Here is a 21,570-nt window from a genome sequence, read left to right as displayed (position 1 = left end):
TGTGTGTGTGTAGTCCATCTCTCAGTTTGAGGGGCTTTGTGTTTAGATTTCCCAAGGCAGGCATATTGTTGATTTGGCTGAATCTCTCTGAACCTTGTATGAGGAAATCGATGTAGGATGACGAAGAGGTTGTGTAAATATGGCCCAGGAGAGGCTGGTTTCAGACAAACCACAAGACTCTCACCCAACGGGGATGAGCTAGAACATTCCTCTTGAAACCTTGGCAACATACCGCAGAGCGACACAGCGGCGGCCCGTCGCTCTCGAACACTCCTCATCGCCATACTCCGTAGAAGGGTTCGCACAAGGTCCTTTAAGTGCTTAAAGTGCTTGATTTTTTTACCAAAAAAAGTCTAGGCCTGGAATTCCTTGAAAACAGCAAACATTTTTACAAGGTGCTTAAAAAGTCATTGAAATTCAAATCAACCATTCACATTGAATGTTTTGTTCATCCATGATAAAAAATTTCTAAATCAAGAAATAGTTTTAATAAAATCTGATGAGTTGCTGTCTCGCACGCACCAACTGCTTTTCCTCATTTCTTCGTGTGTGATGCTCTAGCTTGCTCTAGCTGGCAAGCAGGCCAAGAAGATGTTAAAAAAAAAAAAAAAAAATCATTTAAAAGTGAATTGTATCCTTCGAGTGACATCCGTGAAAATGAAAAATAGTGCTCGGAAAAGTTCTTAAAAGTCCTTGAATTTCATTTTGCAATGTCTGTGGGAACCCTGCCGTAGACAACTCATGGAATCCCGTGGCGTCGTCGGTAAACATCAGCCGCAACGCTCTCTTTTAATCCAGCGTTTCCATGATTGTTTTTTGGCAGCTTGTCACCAGTAGAGATGATCGGGGTTAAATTATTCAGTATTGCTTTCGATTCTATCTCGTAAACCTTCCCGTAAAGGTCAGTGTGGCCGTGGCTGCCTCCACCGTAGGAGGAAGTGAGAACGTGCCTTTTGTTACCCGTCATTCTGTTCACAAAGCTCCAGGTGAAGGACCTCACATTTAGACGGCTCAAGGCCGCTGAACAGCGTGGGTGCCGCTGTCCATTATGAAGCACACTCAAGTCTCTAGATATGTAATCATAGGGATTTATCCTGGACTCTGAGGCCAATGACCCTGAGCATTCATAATATCCAGGGTTCCTATGCTGGTATTGAGAGTATGGAAAAGGAGGTTCTAATTTCTCAAATAATTTCCATCTTAACAAGTAATTGAATCTTGTATTAGTCTTTTTAAAACTTTTATTTCACTTGTTCCATTAGTACAAATGAGCCTGCTTTCTGTTCTGTTGTTCAGTGTCTTCGTGCAACACATTGGATATACTTGCAGATTACTTACCACTGTCGCTCACTCCGCAGATTTTAGTGCTTGTTGTTTTGATGGATAATCAGCTGTAGAGTGATATGGTCTCTAAGTGACGGCCCTATTGCCCAGACACTATCGGTATGTATCATACTGAACTGTGACCACAATCTACAAAGATTCAGTCCAGAAATTAAAGGAACATTATGGCAAATGCGCTTACCGAGTCAATAGATACCGATTTCCTCTCTGTGCGTTCAGTAAAAAGCGGTCGGCTGCAAGCTAGCCTAGCACAGCACAAATGAATGGAAGCAGATATGGACCAGCTTAGGGCTGCACGATTTTGGGAAATAATGTAATTGCGATTTTTCGGACTGATATTGCGATTAGCTGTTGGCCAAAAACACCTCTCCCAGGGTTTTATGCTAGGCTAGTGGTCCGTACAAATACATCATTCTAACAAAATATACAGTAACCCTGTCAAACCCAGTCAAACCACAAATTCTTTGTTCAAAGACCGACTGATGGGCAATGAAGTGACTTATCGTGTCTATGTTCTACATTTAGAAAATAGAAAAACTACTTATCCACAGTAAGATTCAGCCAAAAAGAGAATGGCCTAAGAATCCGAAGCTTTCATTTTGTATCTCCAGGATCTCTTGTATTTTGCACTAGAGACTAATATCACTGGACTCTCATCACTGGACTATCTTGTGTTTGTACTTTATTTTATATTATATTGTATTTGTATCTATACTTTAAGTGTACCTATAGTGTATATAGGACTGTGATGCTATGCATCCCCCACCATGCTGCTTTGACACCTGAATTTCCCCAAGGGGATCAATAAAGTATCATCTTATGTCCTTATCCAGACACCTGGCTGTCGCACCACCATCCACCATCTCTATGCGTACGACCTGCACCATCACGCCCATGGTGTCTCTGGATTTGTTTTCAGGCCGGGATGAGTCCGAATTTGAATATGAATTCGGGACAGCATGGATAATGAGATGGACGTGGATATTTCTTACACTGGAATATGCTCGTTGTTATCTGGAGAAAAAGAAAGTCCCTTATGCTATGCGCTTCATTGACGCAGCGATGCGCTCCACCCTAGGCAGCTCCACTCGTCTCGATAGGCTCTCCGCTGCATGTCACGTTCATTGAGAAAAGCCTGGTGTGTGTGTGTGTGTGTGTGTGTGTGTGTGTGTGTGTGTGTGTGTGTGTGTGTGTGTGTGTGTGTGTGTGTGTGTGTGTGTGTGTGTGTGTGTGTGTGTGTGTGTGTGTGTGTGTGTGTGTGTGTGTGTGTGTGTGTGTGTGTGTGTGTGTGTGTGTGTGTGTGTGTGTGTGTGTGTGTGTGTGTGTGTGTGTGTGTGGGGGGCTGTCTAGTCTGTGGCAGCTGCATTCTAAATGGAACCCGTAGTCTTTAGCTGAATTTCCTCCATAAAAAAAAAAAGATAAAGAAAACCCAGTCGAAGGTCGTTTCATTTAGTACACATTATTGAAATGTTATTTGTTAGATTTTGTGGACCTCGTCTCAGTAGCAGGCAGCGGGCTGAGAGTCTTGCATGCAGGCAGGACGCATGAAATCCTTGTATCTGGCAGGTGGATTTCTTTAAAACCCTGAAAACAACACGTCAAAATGAAGCTTAGGACCAGAGGACGCCTTTGCTATGTTTAATTTACCTTGGGAGGCAGCTGGATTCTCATGCATCACGTTTCACCCGGTTCAAAAGCCCCCCGACTCATATGCAATAATTGAATAATAACAAAATGTATAATAATATTATTAACTAGAATGAGTGCTCAATGGAGCACAATCATTATGTCTGTGGTTGGTAATAAATACTTCTCCTCAATGAATGAAGGACGTATGGCATGTATTGTACACATACTATTGTACACATACATGTTGTCTCTTGTGGCCTTTTCAGGATGTGTGTGAGTCACAAGTGCTTTCATGCAGTTTGTGGTTTTCATTGAGATTGATGTGCCTTTTATCATACACAAGTTGTTTCCAATAGAAAACGCTAGCGTTTACGTTAGGTAGTCCACAATTTGAAACTGAAACTCTTGATTGCCCAACCAGAAGTCTGCAAATCATGTTTTCTCAAAACGCAACTGAGTAACACTAGCTGGTTATACAATTAACACTGATTTCACTGGTGAAATCCCTTAGACACACTATATCATGCTGCTTTACGATTTGTAACAAACGGCTCATCCCTCGCACATCACTGTGTATTGTATGAATTGTCAGGTCATAAGACTTCCCTGGCCATAAGAAGAAATACATTGGTATTTGTTTGTATACAAAGCCATCCTGAGGCTTCTACCAACTTACATAAGCACTTTACTCATTCAACCAAGAGGTGCAAATTACAACAAAATGATATCTCATATCATTTTCCCACTGATTGGGAAACATGTTTTCAGCTATGCGGCGCCGGCGCCACTCTCCTGGAACCTGTTACAAAACGATTTGAAGCTATTCCCTAATTGGAATTGATCATGTTCAAGAAAAAAATGTATGCCTTCTTGCCATGGAGTGCTCATGTTTTTTTATGTTCTTGGACAACACCAAGAACCTTGGTGTTGTCCTCGACGACCAGTTGAACTTCTCTGCTCACATCGCAGCGACAACCAGAACCTGCAGATTCCTCCTGAGCAACGTCAGAAGGATCCGCCCCTTCCTGACAAAAGAAGCCACCCAACTCCTCGTCCAATCAACAGTCATCTCCCGCCTCGACTACTGCAACGCACTGCTCGCTGGCCTCCCGGCTCCCGGCCACTGCCACCAAGCCTCTTCAACTCATTCAGAACGCAGCGGCCCGCCTGATCTCAAACCTACCGAAGTCGGCCCATGTCACCCCACTTCTTAGGGACCTGCACTGGCTCCCCATTGCTGCACGTATCCGCTTCAAGGCCCTCGACCTAGCATACCGTGCGGCAAAGGGAACCGCTCCCGCCTACCTCCGGTCAATGGTCTCTAACTACACACCCTCAAGACCCCTACGCTCTGCATCTTCTGGCCGCCTCAGACCTACTCCTATCCAAGCTCACGGAGGGTCATCAAAGAGAAGCCTATTCTCAGTCCTTGCCCCACAATGGTGGAATGAACTACCCATCCCAGTTAGGACAGCCGAATCCCGTCCAATCTTTCGCCGTCGACTAAAGACTCACTTCTTCAACCATTATCTGAAATGATAATAATAATAAAAAAAAAAACTCTAACCCTAACTAACCTTACTGTCATGCACTTGTCCTAATAAAAAAACCTACACTGTAGGGGTGGGGGCAAAAATCGATACGTAGTAGTATCGCGATACTTTGCGTAGCAATACTGTATCGATACAGGGACGCCAAGTATCAATATTTAATCATTCATAAATTAAATTTTTTAAACACACACACATGTGCATTCAGTTAAGTTGGAATATGACTGTAATACAAACAGTTCAGTTTGTCAGGTACATGCAACACAGATTACAGTGTTTACATCTGTCTGCTTGAGAAAATACCATGTTCTGCAATACAGATGATTGAAGTGAGATGAACAGACTTTATTTTATTAGATAAAACATGTTGACAGTTTCGCGATAGTATCGTATCACGAGATCTCTGGCGATTCCCACCCCTACTACACTGTAACACGCAACACTTTGATGAACATTGTTGCTCAGCTGATAGAGTTGTACCCTTCCTGATGACTTGTCATACAGAACTTGTAAGTCGCTTTGGATAAAAGCGTCAGCTAAATGACTAAATGTATATGTAATATGTGAAGACATTTTCTTAATTTATTTGTATTTGTGTACGTCTTGTTTTTATTTGGGTGTTGTTGTGTTCTATATGTGAACATTTTGTGTATGCTGCCTTCTTGGCCAGGGCCCCGTTCCCCGTACCTGGCTAACTGAGTTAGCCGGATAATTTCCAGCATAGCCTGACTTAAGCCGGACCTTTCTGTTCCCCGACGCTCGATTGTCTAAATCACCATGACAACAGATCAAAAAGTTTGAGCCTGGTCGAGAGCAGGGTTAAGTTCAGTTAGCTGGATGAACCATGGCCACGCCCCCGCAAAGAAATGCCAGCTCGCTTCCTGAAATGATTCTCACAGTCTAGATCTGCATTATACCATTCTGAATTATGTTTCTGTGCTTCGTTTTCCTAGAGGGGGCTTTTGAAATGTATAATAATAGAACTAGAGCTGCCGCGGTATTGATATTTTCCTTACCGCACGAATTTGCGAAATATTTCCTACCGCCGCGGTTATTACCGCACAGTGCGCACAAAAAAAAATTTGAATGCATTTTTTTTTTTTTAGTAGTCTACTCTTATAGCCTGCCTCTAGTCTAATGGCGCTTTTCCACTGCATAGTACCTACTCGACTCGACCCGCTTTAGGCACCTGGTACTTCGTTCCTTTTCCACTGCAGCCAGGTACTACTCCGTTTGTCTCCGTGTGGGGATGCAGGCGGGGCCGCTCGCTTGTGTACACTGAAAGCTCCGTGGGCATAGATGTCCGAGGGCTTGCAGCAAGCCAGAGTTTAACACAGTTTCAATCAATCAATCAATCAATCAATAACAACATTAACCAGACTCTCGTTGCGTCTATTCTGCCAAAGCTAACGTTACCTCTCATTGTGTATTCTACCAAGCAAACCCGGGTTTAACGTTACCTCTCGTGTATATCGGCTGACGGTAGTATTAACAACAACAAACTTAACGCATCAGCGATCTTGTTGTGACACTAAACTCTCCGCTCGGTGGTAAATTGGGTTGATGTCGGTTTTGTTTCATCAATAAATAAGGCAGAATACACAGTGAATCCATTCTTTTTTGTTTATTGCTTGGTTCTGTCGCAAACAAATCCTGAACGAAATGCATCCTTAGCGAGGCAGTAAAGATGGCGGCGCCGGCGTTCTGTTTTTGTTCAGACTGAGGCTACAAAGTGTGACGCGTCTCTCTTCTGACCAGTCAGTGGTCTGCAATGTTTCACATGACTTTTCTGGTACCACTTCTACCCAATAGGGTCGCTTGGAACCGAGTAGGGTATATCTGCAGAGCCGCAAGCCAACTTTATTATTATGATAAAAAACAGCGGTGACGCGGTATTCAGCCTAACTCTGCGGTGAGCGTGATGCAACAGCGATACCGCGGTAATGCGGTTATCGCGGCAGCTCTAAATAGAACTAAATGCTGATAATAAATCATATTCAGCCTATAGATTTACTTTGTCCTAAATAAAATAATGCACGTCATATACGGCGCTCGGAGTGCGATACACGCTGCATGTGGTTATTTTAATAACGGCGCATTGCAAATGTGAATCCCGCGGGGATATTTTTAATGAATGAAACCGGCCGTTTGGCTCTGATTAGTTTCATATATTCTCCGCTGTAGATTTGCTTAACGGAGCGCCCGGATTGTGTTTCATTCAAGCATAAAATTGAAGTGTCTATGCGTGGATTGTGGTTTTTGTGGATTATGAATTACGAGGACTCTGAGGATTGTTGAATTGTATCATCACTCACACGTTATTGTGATATTGTAACTGGGATTAAAATGTCTGAGATGCGCTGTTTGACGGATTTGAGAAATTGAATGAGCCATTGACGTCACATTAATGCATTTGAGAATAAAGAGATAAAACTTCATTCAAAAGAAAAATATTCGAAACACGGGTCTCTTGTGCATTGATGGATACACAATGGATATATCCTGTCTGGCACAGTGGTGCAACGGCCAGTGTTCGCTCCTGGCAAGCGGGCGACCCGAGTTCGAGACCCCGTGTTTCCAATATAATTCTTTTGGAATATAATATTAATGATTATACGCAAAAGTAGCCTAGTTTTAAGTTAAAATATTATAAATCTACATGCATTGAGGATGTCATTCTTTATATAGCTCTCAACGTGCACCAAATTGAATTATTCCTACATTGCAAAAAGAAGAAAAAGACTAGAAGAAGTGGGATTAGAACGCGGGTCGTCTGCGTGAAAGTCAAAACGACCAACCGTCACACCACAGTGCAGATAAGTAAAACATCCACCATACATCAATCAATGGGTAAGAGAGCCGTATCCTTACTCTGTATAATAGTTGAACTAATTATTTTCGCTAGCAAGATCTCATTTGATTATCCATTCCATAAACCTACTGCCAGCAGGCAAGTTTAAAGAAATATAATCTGATTGATTGGGGTAATGAGGGATTTAAAATGAGCCTATAGATTATGCATTTAACTTGTCGGCGAGGCTATTGAGCCGTACTGCAATCTGTTAATAAAGTTTTAAATCAATTAATCAATCAATGCCGTTAGAAAATCAGGATTTCTGCTATCGATACTTGCTGGCTTTTCAACTGAAGCGCACTTATCCTGGGTCTCAAGTCTGGTTCGAGTTAACGAGACTGAATCCACCTTCGAGGAACAGGAAAATCCCGGCTTCAAACATCGGGTTAATTGAATCTGGATAATGGGACTCTTGATCGACTTAGTTGAACCAGGTACGGGGAATAGGGCCCAGGGCCCACTTGAAAAAGAGGTGGAAATATCTCTCAAAATGAAACCGAGTGACTAAAACACTAACTGGTTATGATGTACAATTACTGCTGATTCCAATGGTGAGATCCATTTATTGCACAGTTGCTCGGTTGCTGAGAAAGTAGTGAACATAGAGGCAAATTTTGGCAATTTTTATTTGTTTATTATAATTTTAATATTTTTTAAAATATTTATAGCACCTTGCAATTGTCTCGGTAGCAGCATTTGAAGCTGTTGTTGTTGCCCTCTGGCAGTAAAAAGGTGTACCACCTACACGAAGGACTACATGAAAGTCAATGCTAGTCAATGGAGAATGCTAGAAATGAATCTCCAAAAATGTTTTCCCGTTGCCAGATGTGAAACATTACGACACGCTCATCCTTGTGCCTCTGTAACTTCCTGTGTAAAAGCACAGGCTGATCGGCCCCATAGTTTGCGAGATATCGTGCGGATTCACACACCCACGCACACACCCACACACAGACGCTACCGAATGCATACTGTCCTCGGACAGGCTCTGCCTTCCATATACATAATAAAATAAACAAAAAATGTTCACTCAATGTGTATAGGCTGCGACCCACTTGTTCTTTTTCCTCCAATCCCTTTTGCTCTCTGCAGTAGGCACTGGCAGCAGACCTGATGGGAGCTGTCCCTGGTGCTGAAAGAGCTCTCCAAATCCAATCCAATTTCAAGTTTCTTTATTAGTTGTCATACAAAAATACAGAATACTTTTATATGAAATGCTTGTTCCTGTTCTGCTCCTGAGAGTGTGCTAGATAAAAATAACATAGATAAGTAAAAAAAATAGAAGTCAAAAGTACGTAACAAGTGTAAACAAAAGTGTTCAAAACAAAAGTGTTCAATATACATATATACAATATACAATACAGGGTAGGAAAAATTATTAGTAACTGAGTTACAATATAAAGTACAATGCAGAATGGGATGAGGTACAACTTAGGTAAGGTGCAATGAGGTATGAGTTGTAGTGCAAATCTCTTTACCAATAAATATAAAGTGTGTTAAAGTGTCTGACGTGGGTAAAGTGGGTGCTACAGTGAGTTGTTTATTTAAAGTGAGTGTGTGCGTGTGGATGTGTGTGCTGTGAGTGTATTTGATGGTTTGTTACATAGTGTTATTGTCGTTGAGCATCCTGATGGCCTGGGCAGAGAAGTTCTCCAATTGATAGTAAACTAGTACCAACAGCAGTAGTTTCAGACACGTTTCTTTTCTCCTCATTCTAAAGCAAAAATAATTAAGAGAATTAAAAGTTTGGATTTTTTATTTCTATGTTTAGCTGTCTATGATGATGCTGAAAGTGCACATTATTAGCTGTATGTGTTAATTTCTTCCACTTAAAAAAAACCCAGTCGAAAGTCTTTTCCATGTTATGTTTCATTGAATCTTAATTCGATTACGTCTGTTCTGATCTTGTATTGTTGCAACAACGACGAAAAACCGACTCCTGGTACAAACCACGGAACCCACTTCCGGTATCCTATCAGAATACAGATACAGATACTTTTGCTGATTGGAACAGAAACAGATACAGATAGGGAAGTCTGCACACCCCCTAGGTTCAGGTTCCACCGGAGGCTGTGACTGTAATTGCGTTACACTCTGAAAATGAAATGAGGGCGTGGGTGCCGGCGCAATTAGATTAGAAAGGGGATGAATGGAGGGATGTCTGCTGTCTTCTCCAGCCTCTTTTGTCGCCCGCTCGTGTAATTTTCTCTCTGCAAAATTTGAGCTTCCTATTTCTATCCATTTCCTTTTTTACTCATTCACCCCCCCCCCCCCCTGTTTCTGTCTCCCTCTTCCCTTTTTTTCTTTTTCTTCAGACATTAGTATTATTGAGTCATTATGGCTGAGATGTGGTTGTAAAGGCCATTCCAATTATCCTGTTTGAACAGCGCCGGTCCCCAGCGTTGTGCTCGGCTCAGAGGCATGGCACTTCTCAGTCTGCTGCATGTCTCGCACACAGATACAAGGGCAGGTTTGTTTGTTTCAGTTTAGAGCGAATATTTACACACGCACGCAGGCACGCACACACACACACACACACACATACACATACATATACACACACACACACACACACACACACAACCCTTAACACTCTTGCCATGCCTTTGTCTGAAGCAGTGCTGGCAGTTACCAGGGAGGTGGGGAGCAGTGATGCCGATTACTGATGACTGATTACTCCTTTAAAAAGTAATCCAAGTTACTTTACTGATTACTTGATTATCAGAGTAACTTAGTTACTTTGAAAGTAACTAGGTTACGAAGTCGTCGTCGTTCCCCCAACAGTTTTTTTTAAACGCTTTATTGAAAGTGCATAAATTGTTTTTAACTTGTTTCTCTGCACATAACGTAAATTGTTAAACTAGTGCTTCAGCTTCTGTACCATCAAGTATGGTAAAGCAACAGTCTATGATGCTCACAGCATTAGAGCAGCCAGCCAGTGGTTTTACAAAACCAGTGTATCATATCTAACAAATGCAGGCTGAACTATTCAATTATATCAACTGTAACTATTAAATTGTTTTTATAAATGTCTCTCTATAAACATACAATCAGTCTCTCTTTAACATGTAAATTAACTGTAAATCTGGCAAATAAGAGCTTTTGCTCTGCCACCATCAAATATACATTAATCAAAAGGGAAAGAAACAATCTCTCTCTTTTGCTGTTTGGCCGGCCTCCGAGTCCTCCTGTACCTAGTCGAAGCGTCGGCTAGTGTTGTGATTCCAGATGCTTTCAATGCAATTGGATGTGCTGTTTTTAGCGGTAGACAGTATTTTGTTTCCTCCGCATATGAATGTTTTTTTCACCCGGCTTAGCTGACGCAAACGTGAAGTAGTGACTGAGGCTACGTTTAGACGAGCGTTTTGGGGTGGAATTCTCCGTGCTGCAGACGAGGCTGTAACGACGGAGCCCTGCTGTCACACGATTGGCGCATATGTCACATGACGTGCTGTGAAGACCCGCCCTACTCTGCCTCTGATTCGCAGACTGTGGATGGGGAATGTGATTGGACCAAAGCAGAGTCACTCACAGACAGAGGGTCCAGTCACGCCGCGGGACACAGTGTATTTAACCCTTTCACTGCCACACGACGTCACTCCCAAATAAGAAAAACAGCTCAAAATGTATTTTTGACTGTCGAAAACGAAATAAAATACTGCATTCCGCCTGCATTATGAATTTATGATGAGATAGTAACGAAATAGTAACGCACAGCCACTTGGACAAGTAACTGCAATCAGATTACTGGCTTTTAAAGATTAACGCGTTAGATTACTATTTTCGGGGAAAAGTAATCAGATTACAATAACGCGTTACTTAGTAACGCGTTACTGGCATCACTGGTGGGGAGTTATCTTTCTCTCTCAGCCCCGACCGATTGTATACGTCTAAATGAGTTGTACCCGTGAATGCAAACATGTTCTCAATCTCAAAGAAGTATTCTGTTGAGTTTTAGCAGCATCATTGTTTGTAGCATTAGGCGGACGACGACGACGACGACGACTCCTCTCCCTGTTGATTTGGAATTAGATACGAATATTGCTGGTTGCTTACATACGTACTGTATGTATAAGACCCTCCCAGGTGAAGGTGCGGACAGGGGACTTGGCAGCTGAGCTGATTGGCTCGCGTTGTATTTGTCTCCCTCTCTGGGGTGGGCCGGCGAGACGGGCCCCTAGGCAACCGTGTGTGTGTGTGAGCGTGTGTGTGTGAGCGTGTGCATGAGTGTCTGCAGAGAGGCAGGTAATGAGTTCCTAGGAGGATGGTGGTAATGGCAAGGTGCGGTATTAACTGCTCTATCCATCCACAGCCTCGAAGCACCGTGCATCAGGGCTGGCCGAGGGGAAGCTGAGCGGAGGGGATTAGACTGATTCACTGGATGACATCATCAAAACAAATCTTAAGTGTGTAAGAAATAGACAAGACACACACACTCATTGTTCTTTATTAGTGTGTATGTGAGTTAGGGCTGTCTTAAATACTTCGAAGCTTCGTTCGATGGGCATGGGATTCGAATATGAAAATACAATTCGATTATGTAAAAAAAAAAAAAAAAATGTATGCATTTTCTTTATTTTTATTTTTTGCTAAATCAACTCTGCCTCTCTTTGTTACAGTAATTACAACAAGCAATGCTGTTTGTTATTTAAGATGAGGTCGGACTCGGCACTGACAGATTTGTGTTCATTGTGCTGCTTTTATAAAGCCTCAAATGACGGCTAAGTACAATATTTCATGGAAGCAAAGTGTTTAGTTTGTCTAAGATTTAAAAAGGTTTAAACTTGGGTTCCGGTTTGACCGCGGAAGAAAATGGCAGCTTAACTCACGAGCTCCCCGACAGCAAAATTATATAGCCCCGGAAAACATTTATTAACAACACCAGGGTATATATTTAATAGGGATGAAAGAAGGGGCTATCACAAGACGTAGGGCGAACACGATTACAACTGGAAAAGACGACGGAATGGCAGAGAATGGCGATACAACGGGAGGAAAAGATGGCGACGATGAATCTGAACAAGAAGCCACGCTGTTGAACATCTACAGGGAGCTTAAAGAGTTCAGAAGAGATAATGAGCGTCAATTTCGGGAAATAAAAAATTAGATGAACAAAATGAACGACAGACTTGGTGAGGCGGAGGGGAGAATCGGAGAAAATGAAGATGTGCTTGATGCGGCGACGGTTTTGATCAAGAAGCTAATACAAAGACAGGCCGACACGGAGGCTAAACTGCTCGACCAGGAGGGCAGAGCGAGGAGGGAGAACCTACGAGTATATGGTATCCCAGAGGATAAAGAGGGAAAGGACATGCATGGATTTCTAGACGGCCTGTTTAAGGACGCACTCTGCCTGCCTCGTGACATGGACCTTCATATCGAACGAGCACACCGGGCATTAGCCCCAAGGCCTACCAGCCCGCAGCTGAAACCACGGTCAATCGTGGTTAAGTTTGGGAGCTACAAAATGAAGGAAGAGATAATACGCCGGACGTGGCAGAAGAAAAACGTCTCATGTGACAATGAACGTTTCTTTGTCGATCATGATTTCCCCACTGAAATACTGAAGAAACGAGGAGAATATGCCGAGGCCAAGAGAGTGATGAAGGAGAGGAATCTCAAGTTCCAGACACTGTATCCTGCGAAAATGAGGGTATTTTACAAAGATGGCACCCGCCTGTACCAGAACGCGGCGGAGGCGACGGCGGATATGGCAAGACGTGGCTTCAAGATCACCGTGGTGAACCCTACTGCCGACCCAGATCGAGAGGAGATACTGCGGCTGTCTACCTGGCAGACCGTAGGAAGAAAACGGGGACCGGGAGGCGACATACAGGCGACGGAGAATGAAGGCCCCGCACAGCAGGGCAATGAACAGCACGGGTACCGGGAGAAACTCCAGGGATTCAGACGGGGACAGTCGGAGGCGGTCAATTAAGATAACGATCAAGAAGCACGTGGATACAGATAAGTCGCAGGGGCATCGTCATAGAGTAACAAACATCGCAAAGTGCCAATTTGTATAAAAAAAATTAAATAAAAATATCCTGGATAGATAAAAAAGGGATGACGAAATGAACCACAGTCCAATATGGATATGACATAGAAGTTACAATGTACCAATATGTATCTAGGGGATATACAAATGTTAATTGTTGGAAGAGAAAAAACGTCACCATTTTGACAAGTTCAGTTGAATTGATCACACTGTATATAGACTACAGTGTGAGCCATACGTTACATTAGGGTATACAAAATAGTAGGGGCACAGTTTTGGGCAACCTGCCTTGTGCCAAATGCACTCCTCTGTTAGACGAGGGGGACCAAAGTGCACGGGTGAGTATCGATCTCACCCTCGGTACAATTGTTCTATCTGGGGTCATATCGAACGTAGCTTGGGTAAATGTGGGGGGGGGGGAATGTATTTATGTTTTTATGTGTTCATTTTTATTTCATCATATACTATGCTGTTGTATGTATATCATCACAGTCTCAGGTCCTAGATATGGAAATATGGGATATAGCGCCCCAGACATAGAAGCACTATGTGCAGGAGTGCACAGGGGAGATGCATTAAAAGGGATATGGGGCTGATTAAAATAGTATCGTGGAATATAGACGGATGTCATCATCCCATTAAGAGAAAAAAAATACTGACGTTCTTGAAACAAAAAAAGACTGATATTGCACTAATTCAAGAATCACACCTGAATGAGGAAGAGTCGGCCAAGCTTAAGAGGGATTGGGTGGGACAAATATTCTATAGTACGTTCTCTTCTAGGAAGAGGGGGGTGGCAATATTACTGAGAAAAAACATAGACATTAAGGTGCACAACAGTTTCTCACATGATGAGGGGCGATGGGTTATATTGGATGCTGATTTGGAGGGACAGAGAACTACATTATCTAATATATATGCGCCCAACGTGTCGTCCTCAGACTTTTTTCATGAAGTATGTGAGGTCATTAGGAAGATAGGGAATAGCAACGTAATCATAGGGGGGGACTTCAACCTGGTTGGAAACACCTTGCTGGACAAGTCATCTCAACCCAGGACCGCTGACAACGCAGGGAGACTTGCGGTCGGTGTACTGGTAGAGGAATTGGGTCTAGTGGATATCTGGAGGGTTCTGAACCCACAGGAAAGAGACTACACATTTTACTCTCACCCACATGCCTCATACTCTAGAATTGACTATTTCCTGATCTCTAGCGCACTGGTAGAACAAATAGCAGATAGTAGGATAGGAAACATTGTAATATCTGATCATGCTCCGGTTGATTTGGTAATCACATCCATGGAGGAGGGGCAACGGTCTCGGAGATGGCGATTCAATAACCTAATGTTGAATGATGAAGTGTCATGTGCATACATTAGAACTATATTTAAGGAATTCTGGGAACTTAATGAAGGGTCAATAGATGATAGTGGCATAATGTGGGACACATGTAAAGCATACATGAGAGGACGACTCATACAATACAGTGCAATACTAAAAAGGGCAGAGAAACAAAAAATTTCAGCATTGGACGAGGAAATTAAAGCGCTCTCGAAACAGCACAGTCAGAGACCAGACCCAGAAACGTGGAGAAATTTGAACAAACTTGGAATCAGTTGCACAGGCTGACTGGTGATAGCCCATATCTGACTACAAGAGCCTCTATATGGTATAATAAAAAGATTGGTAAGAAATCAGTCATATGGGACGACTGGATTAAAAGGGGGATACATGTACTAGGTGATATAGCCGGGGAAGATGGGGTTTTACCTTTTGAGGATATTAAAGAGGATTTTGGTATAGATAATAAAAACTCCTATAAATTCCTACAGATTAGACATTGTATATCATCATCAATGGGAGGGCCAAAGTGTGGCCCGATTACTGCAATTCAAGAAATATTTTATAAAGGATGGCGTAGGAAAGGCGGTGCGTCAAGATTCTATGATGTTATAAGAGAATACAATGCACCCAAGTTGGCGGGTCTGAGGCTGAGCTGGGAGAAAGATGTACGTGAGGATATTACTGAGGAAATGTGGGAGAAGCTGGTGTCCAAATGGGGTAAATTCTCTCGGGAGGCGCAATCACAACTTATTTTTTTACAAAGTGTTGAACAGAAGCTATTGGACGCCTAGTAAACTGGCCAGACTGAAATTAAGCGACGGTGACATCTGCTGGAGATGTGAGAAGGAGACAGGCACTTTACTACACATGCTATACGAATGTGAGAAGGTCCGGAAAATGTGGGATCAAATTGTGATATTCCTAAGTAAGGTTCTGAATGTGAAGATAAATAACGCCCCAATGGCATGTGTTTTGGGTATAGTACCGAAAGGGATTAAACTGCCTAAATACCGGGGAATGTGGTATAGAATGGCCATGATATCAGGATGTAGAATTGCATTACGACATTGGAAATCACCTGTTGATATTACTTTTAAAGAATGGATGGAACTAATGTTCCGGACAGCATCATATGAAAGGGTGACATATAGAGTCGCAGGAAGAGAGGATAGCTTCGCTGAGGTATGGGACAGTTTTCTACACCTGACTGAACGGTCTGGGGACAAATGATTAAGGTGGGGTTTCAGTATTATCAATGATGAAGGTGAAAAATGGGATCTGACCTGATGGTACCTATACTTTATATTGTATTATGTATGTATATGCATTAACGTATATGCATCTTGGTTATATATGCACATTATAGTAATGTTTTTTTTTTGTAAGTATTTTTTATAATTTCCATGTCTGTTTTTGGTATGTCTGTATAAGTCTTTTGTATGTTTTTATATGTCTATACGAAAAAGAAAAAAAATCTTGGAATTTGCATATTATGCTGTTGAAAAATATCTTTGAATATTTGTAAGATTTGTGCAAAAATATCAATAAAAAAAAAAAAATTTAACTTTACAGCACTGACAAAGTTGAACAAAGTGCTGTACTAGTCCCACAACAAAAAAAATATCTATATATATTTATAATTTTTATAAAAATTATTTTATTTTGAAGCTTCGAATTAAAATCGAATCTAGGCCCCGAAGCTTCGAATTCCAAAAAAAAAATCGAAGGTCAGCCCTAATGTGAGTATACGGCTATTGACGACAATCGGAGTTCTCTAACAACATTAAATATCTGACCCCGCTCCATTTTCCAGCTCTTGCACTTAATGACCATCGATGTTGCTCAGAGCAAAGGAACACTATGCACTGGAGCAAAGCAACACGATGCACTGGATCAAAGCAAACATTATGCTTTAAGGAAAACCTTCCTTATCCAATCCAATGCATGGCACAGATGGACCCATGACCTGTGTACCTGGATCAATACCTGCAGTTGTCACCGTTCTCACCCCCAGTAAGCTAGACTAAATGAAACGGCATGTGTTGTTGGGAGACGAGAAAGAAAAAAGGCTTCCATTCCGTCCAGACTAAACCACGTGTTTGCCTTGGTTGCCCTGGCAACAGCAGAGCCGACAAAGTCCTTGAGTCCTTGAAATCAACAACGCTGAATGAGTGAAGAGAGAGAGAGACAGGGGTGCTTTATGTGTGACAAAGAATAATTTGTCTGCCAGTGAAATTACATTGATTGTAGAGTTGGATGATTAATCGACTTTCAATTTCAATTACGATTCTGGCTTCCCACGATCATGAAAACAAGATAATCGAGATAAAACGATTACTCTGCCGCATGCCGCGTTGCTCTTGTTTTGTCTTGTGTTGTAAATGCAGCACACTCTTCCTTCACAGCGGTGCGCTCCACCCCTCCTCCCCTCAGCCCAAACAGTAGTTTCAGCTCATATTGAGAGGAGGGGGAGGAGGGAGCCACAGCGCATTTCTCCAGTATTTTGAAATGTCTTTGGTAACTTGTAAAAGAAGGCAGCCTTTGGTCGAGAAGAAAGGTAAACAAATCAATCAATCGTCATCATATGATGTTCTCAAATCAATGAGTAATCGTGTTTTAATGATCACAATTTCAATATCAATCAAAATAATTGTTATTGTGATTTTTGGCATAATCGAGCAGTCGTAATTGATTGTGAATAAAAGGAAGATTTGAACAGACTAAGGCTACGTTCACACTGCACACGCGTCCATTTACGGCATTTTTATGGGCGCAGGCGTCTTTTTTTCAATTGTTCCCAATGAGGAGGGAGCGTATGCGGCCACATGCTGCCGCCTATAGGAAATGCGCTGCAGTCGGCTTCTTTTTTCAGCGCCTTTCAGTTTTTTTGTGTGGCCGCACCCAGCATTTAAAGTTCTGAACTTTTCAGAGTGATGAGCTGAGCGCCTTTTCAGACGACCAATCACAGCCAATCATATTGACCGTGGCACGCGTGTCACATTGTAACCTGACACCGGAGTTGCCTGCCTGCCTGCCCACAAGAGACTGGCCAGGAGAAGTAAGAGGGCAAGCGTCTGCTGGTTGGTGGTCATTGCGATTCGCGACAAAGCACAAATACACTAATAACTACACGAATACACTAATAAAAAGCTAATAAAAAGCAAAGGGCGAACTGTGGTGTCAGGCAATAACTATATATATAATTAAACCGCGGCAGTAAAATACGATAAAACGTTTTTAACAGTGATACAAGATGGCTGTCGCTAGATTTCTTTTTCTCTGTCATCAGGTAGGTTGGTGAGTGACAGCTCGTTGCCATAGCTACAAAAGGCACGTGCTGTGTATTTTTTTTCTCTCCGCAAGCGCTTCATCCCAGCACTACCAGCGCTCCGCCAGCGTTTTTCAGCTGGAAATGTGCTGTAGGTGGATGCATGCCCTACTGCGCAATTCTCATTTATTGCACAGATCAGGTTTTTTTGTTTGACTTGTTTATTTCTCTTTTTTTATGTGTCCAAGATCAGATTTCAGTGTGATTTCAGGTTTTGCTTGTACAGAAGTATCACCCCAAATATATTAGATTAAATAAAAATGTATTGTCATCATTATACAACACAAGTACAGTACAACGATCCAACCATAGTGCAAATGTACTTTCCCTCCAGTCTGGCCACGTTCCCTCTGCTCTAAAAACTGCCATCATCACACCCCTCCTCAAAAAACCCACCTTGGACCCGGCAGTCCTTGCCAACTACAGACCCATCTCAAACCTCTCCTTCCTTTCCAAGGTCCTGGAAAAAGTGGTAGCTGCACAGCTCCAGGACCATCTCCAACGCAATAAAATCGCAGAGATGTTCCAGTCTGTCTTCCGCACCGTCCACAGCACTGAAAAAGTGCTCGTCAGGTCACAAATGACCTGTTGATGGCGGCTGATGCTGGCTCCCCTTCACTCATCCTGCTTGACTTAACCGCAGCATTTGACACTATTGACCATCACATCCTCCTCAACCGTCACTCCATCGGACTTTCTGACTGCTCTCAACTGGTTCCAATCATACCTCTCAGAAGAACTGAGTACATCCCGGACCCTTCCTGTAACCTTTGATGTCCCCCAAGGATCCGTCCTCGGCCCGCCCTCTTTACCCTTTACTTGCTCCCCCTCGGCCATGTCATCAGCCAGCATGGAATCTCCTTTCATTGCTACGCTGATGACACACAACTGTACCTTAAGACTGACTCACCCCCCTCTGCAGCCCTGCCATCAGGAGGGCAAACCGTCTGTGATTAGACAAGATAAGATAAGATAAGATAAATTAAGATATTCCTTTATTGATCCCCTTGGGGAAATTCAGGCGTCATAGCAGCATGGGCAAGGGGGGGAGGGGAGGTACAGGTATGGGCATGGTAATAGTAGAAGACATAAATATAGGCAATACAATTATAGTATAGATAGAAATATGTGTAAACAATATAATTAACTCTGAATATAAGCATATGAGCAAGTAGGCAGTGTAATCAAATGTGCAGATGAGGGTCTGTATGCCCTAGCAGTTATATTATACGCAGGGGTGTAAAAAGTACCCAGAAATTATACTTAAGTGAAAGTATGGGTACCGTCTCAAAATCTGACTCAAGTAAAAGTCAAAGTATCTGGCTAAAAACGCACTTGAGTAAAAGTCAAAAAGTCCTACTTTTAAATGTACTTAAGTACTAAAAAGTAAAAGTAAATTTTTTTTTGAAAGGGATAGACCAGGGGTCTCAAACTCATTCCATTGTGGGCCAAGTTTTCACTTTAACTATACATTGCACCAGGTGAGTTAGTTGAAGAGGTGAGCCAATTAGTGAAATCATCAGCTGGTGTTTAGGCAAGGCTGGAATGAAACCAAGCATACACTCTGCCCACAATGGAATGTGTTCTGCGATAGACAATGCTGAAATGAAAGAACAGAGTACACTTTTTTTGCATAAAAATTATTTAATGCACTTCTCCATTGAAGGTAAACTAACATGGACGGCATTCACACAGCATGAATAATATCACAATATTAAAAACAGAATGGTGTATCCTGAATAATATCACAATATTAACCACAGCATACTGGATTATCCTGAATAATAACACAATATTAAAAGCAGAATACTGGAGTACCCTGAATAATATCACAATATTAAAGACAGAATACTGGAGTACCCTGAATAATATCACAATATTAAAGACAGAATACTGGAGTACCCTGAATAATATCACAATATTAACCACAGCATAATGCGGTTCTGACTGTCTATTCTTCTGATGGCTGGTGTTTAATCAAAGATCCCCGCTTTCTAGTGTTGCACAAGGACCAATCAGCATGGGTATGGGCGGGTTCATTTTCCATTGATGGGGATTTGATTGGCTGTTTACCTGCGGTCGCAGGATTAATAACGTTAACGTTAGTTCGGTCAGATAAACAATTAAAATATACTAATTAAAATGGTTGGACCTGTGAGATTTGTACTTTGTAGGTCTGCATTTTAAATGTAAGGAGTAAAAAGTATGTTTTTTTTCTCTGAAATGTAATGGAGTAAAAGTACAAAGTATACAAACCTAATAATACTTGAGTAAAGTACAAATCCCCCAAAACAGTACTTAAGTATTGTAACAAAGTACAATTACTCAAGTACTTTACACCCCTGATTATACGTTATAATATATATGGTCAATAGCACTTAGAATCTGAATTTACACTATGAGTAAGTATACAGTAGGTGTCCTTGACAATGCTGCATGCCTTCCTCAGACACTGTTTGTGATGAATGTCAATCTAGAGTAACGTAAAAGTCACATGAATTCTGTCATGAACCAAACTCAAGGTACAGACAAAACAAGGGAGACCACACAAGTACTTAGTTTGTAAAGAAAAGTAATTTAATTATGCTATTTAAACATGTACAAACAAAAAAAATTAAAGAATGAATGGATCAGTAATATCAGTAATGTAGTGAGTGCATGAGTGAGTCAGTGTGTGGTGCGTGTAAATGAGAAATGAGAAACAACCAAACCAAATTCAAACAAACAAAATGTCAGGACCAGCTTGGAGGAGAGACAGACAGACAAATGGAGAAGTCAGGCCTTTTATACAGGTGTGCCTCCTCCTCCTGGATGACAGACAGGTTAATGGAGATATCCAGGTATATCCCTGAGTCAACCTGTAGGAGAGGGATGGGGTTGTCACAATTACGATACTGAGGTTGCAATGCAAAAATAATCTGATCTGTATCTGATTTAGGACCATGTATGAAAGTGTTAAAAAGATCAGATTTCATGGGATGTGTGCTGTTGATTGATTGATTGATTGAAAAGTTTATTAACAGATTGCAGAATGGGTACAGTACAGCTCAATACATACAATTGTTAAGGGGATGCAGACCAGAGAAAGACTTTCATCTTGTTTACATCAGGGTCCCCCATTTCACACAAAAGTCAGATTTGGGCCACCTTCGCCTGCAGTGTGAACGTAGCCCATGTACACCTACCTGTAAGCAGCAGAGTTGGATGGATGTCTCGTGATCAAAGTGTCCTCTTGGTATCTCAACCATGACGATCACAATAAGACCACCCTCTCAAGCGTCTTCAGTGAATCCTTCTCCATTTGGAACAACGCTTGTCTTTTTTCTCTCTCTTTCGCCCTCTCATCTTCTCTTTTCCTTCTCTTCCCCATCCCTCCCTCTCTGTTCAGCGTGCAGGCAGATGACCGCATGCGCATCGAGATGAGGGACAGCGCTCAGTTTGAGTTTGTCTCTGCAATGAACACAGTCACAGAGTTCTACTGTCACGCCCAGGACACAGGTGTGTATTTGTGTGTGTGTGTGT

The 21,570-nt window shown here is 42.1% G+C and overlaps 1 protein-coding gene across 1 annotated transcript in view; it reads left to right on the top strand.

Annotated features, from left to right (window-relative positions):
- The window catches only part of msh3 (mutS homolog 3 (E. coli)), a 202,776-nt gene that overhangs the window by 25,121 nt on the left and 156,085 nt on the right, over positions 1-21,570 (top strand). The window contains exon 9 of the mRNA XM_084323124.1: positions 21,437-21,546. Coding sequence (XP_084179250.1) covers positions 21,437-21,546 — 110 coding nt within the window. The remainder of the gene's footprint in view (positions 1-21,436; positions 21,547-21,570) is intronic.

Source organism: Notolepis coatsorum (genome assembly GCF_963971535.1).
Source record: "Notolepis coatsorum genome assembly, chromosome: 10".
Lineage (NCBI taxonomy): Eukaryota > Metazoa > Chordata > Actinopteri > Aulopiformes > Paralepididae > Notolepis > Notolepis coatsorum.
This window is presented reverse-complemented; position numbering and strand designations above follow the sequence as displayed.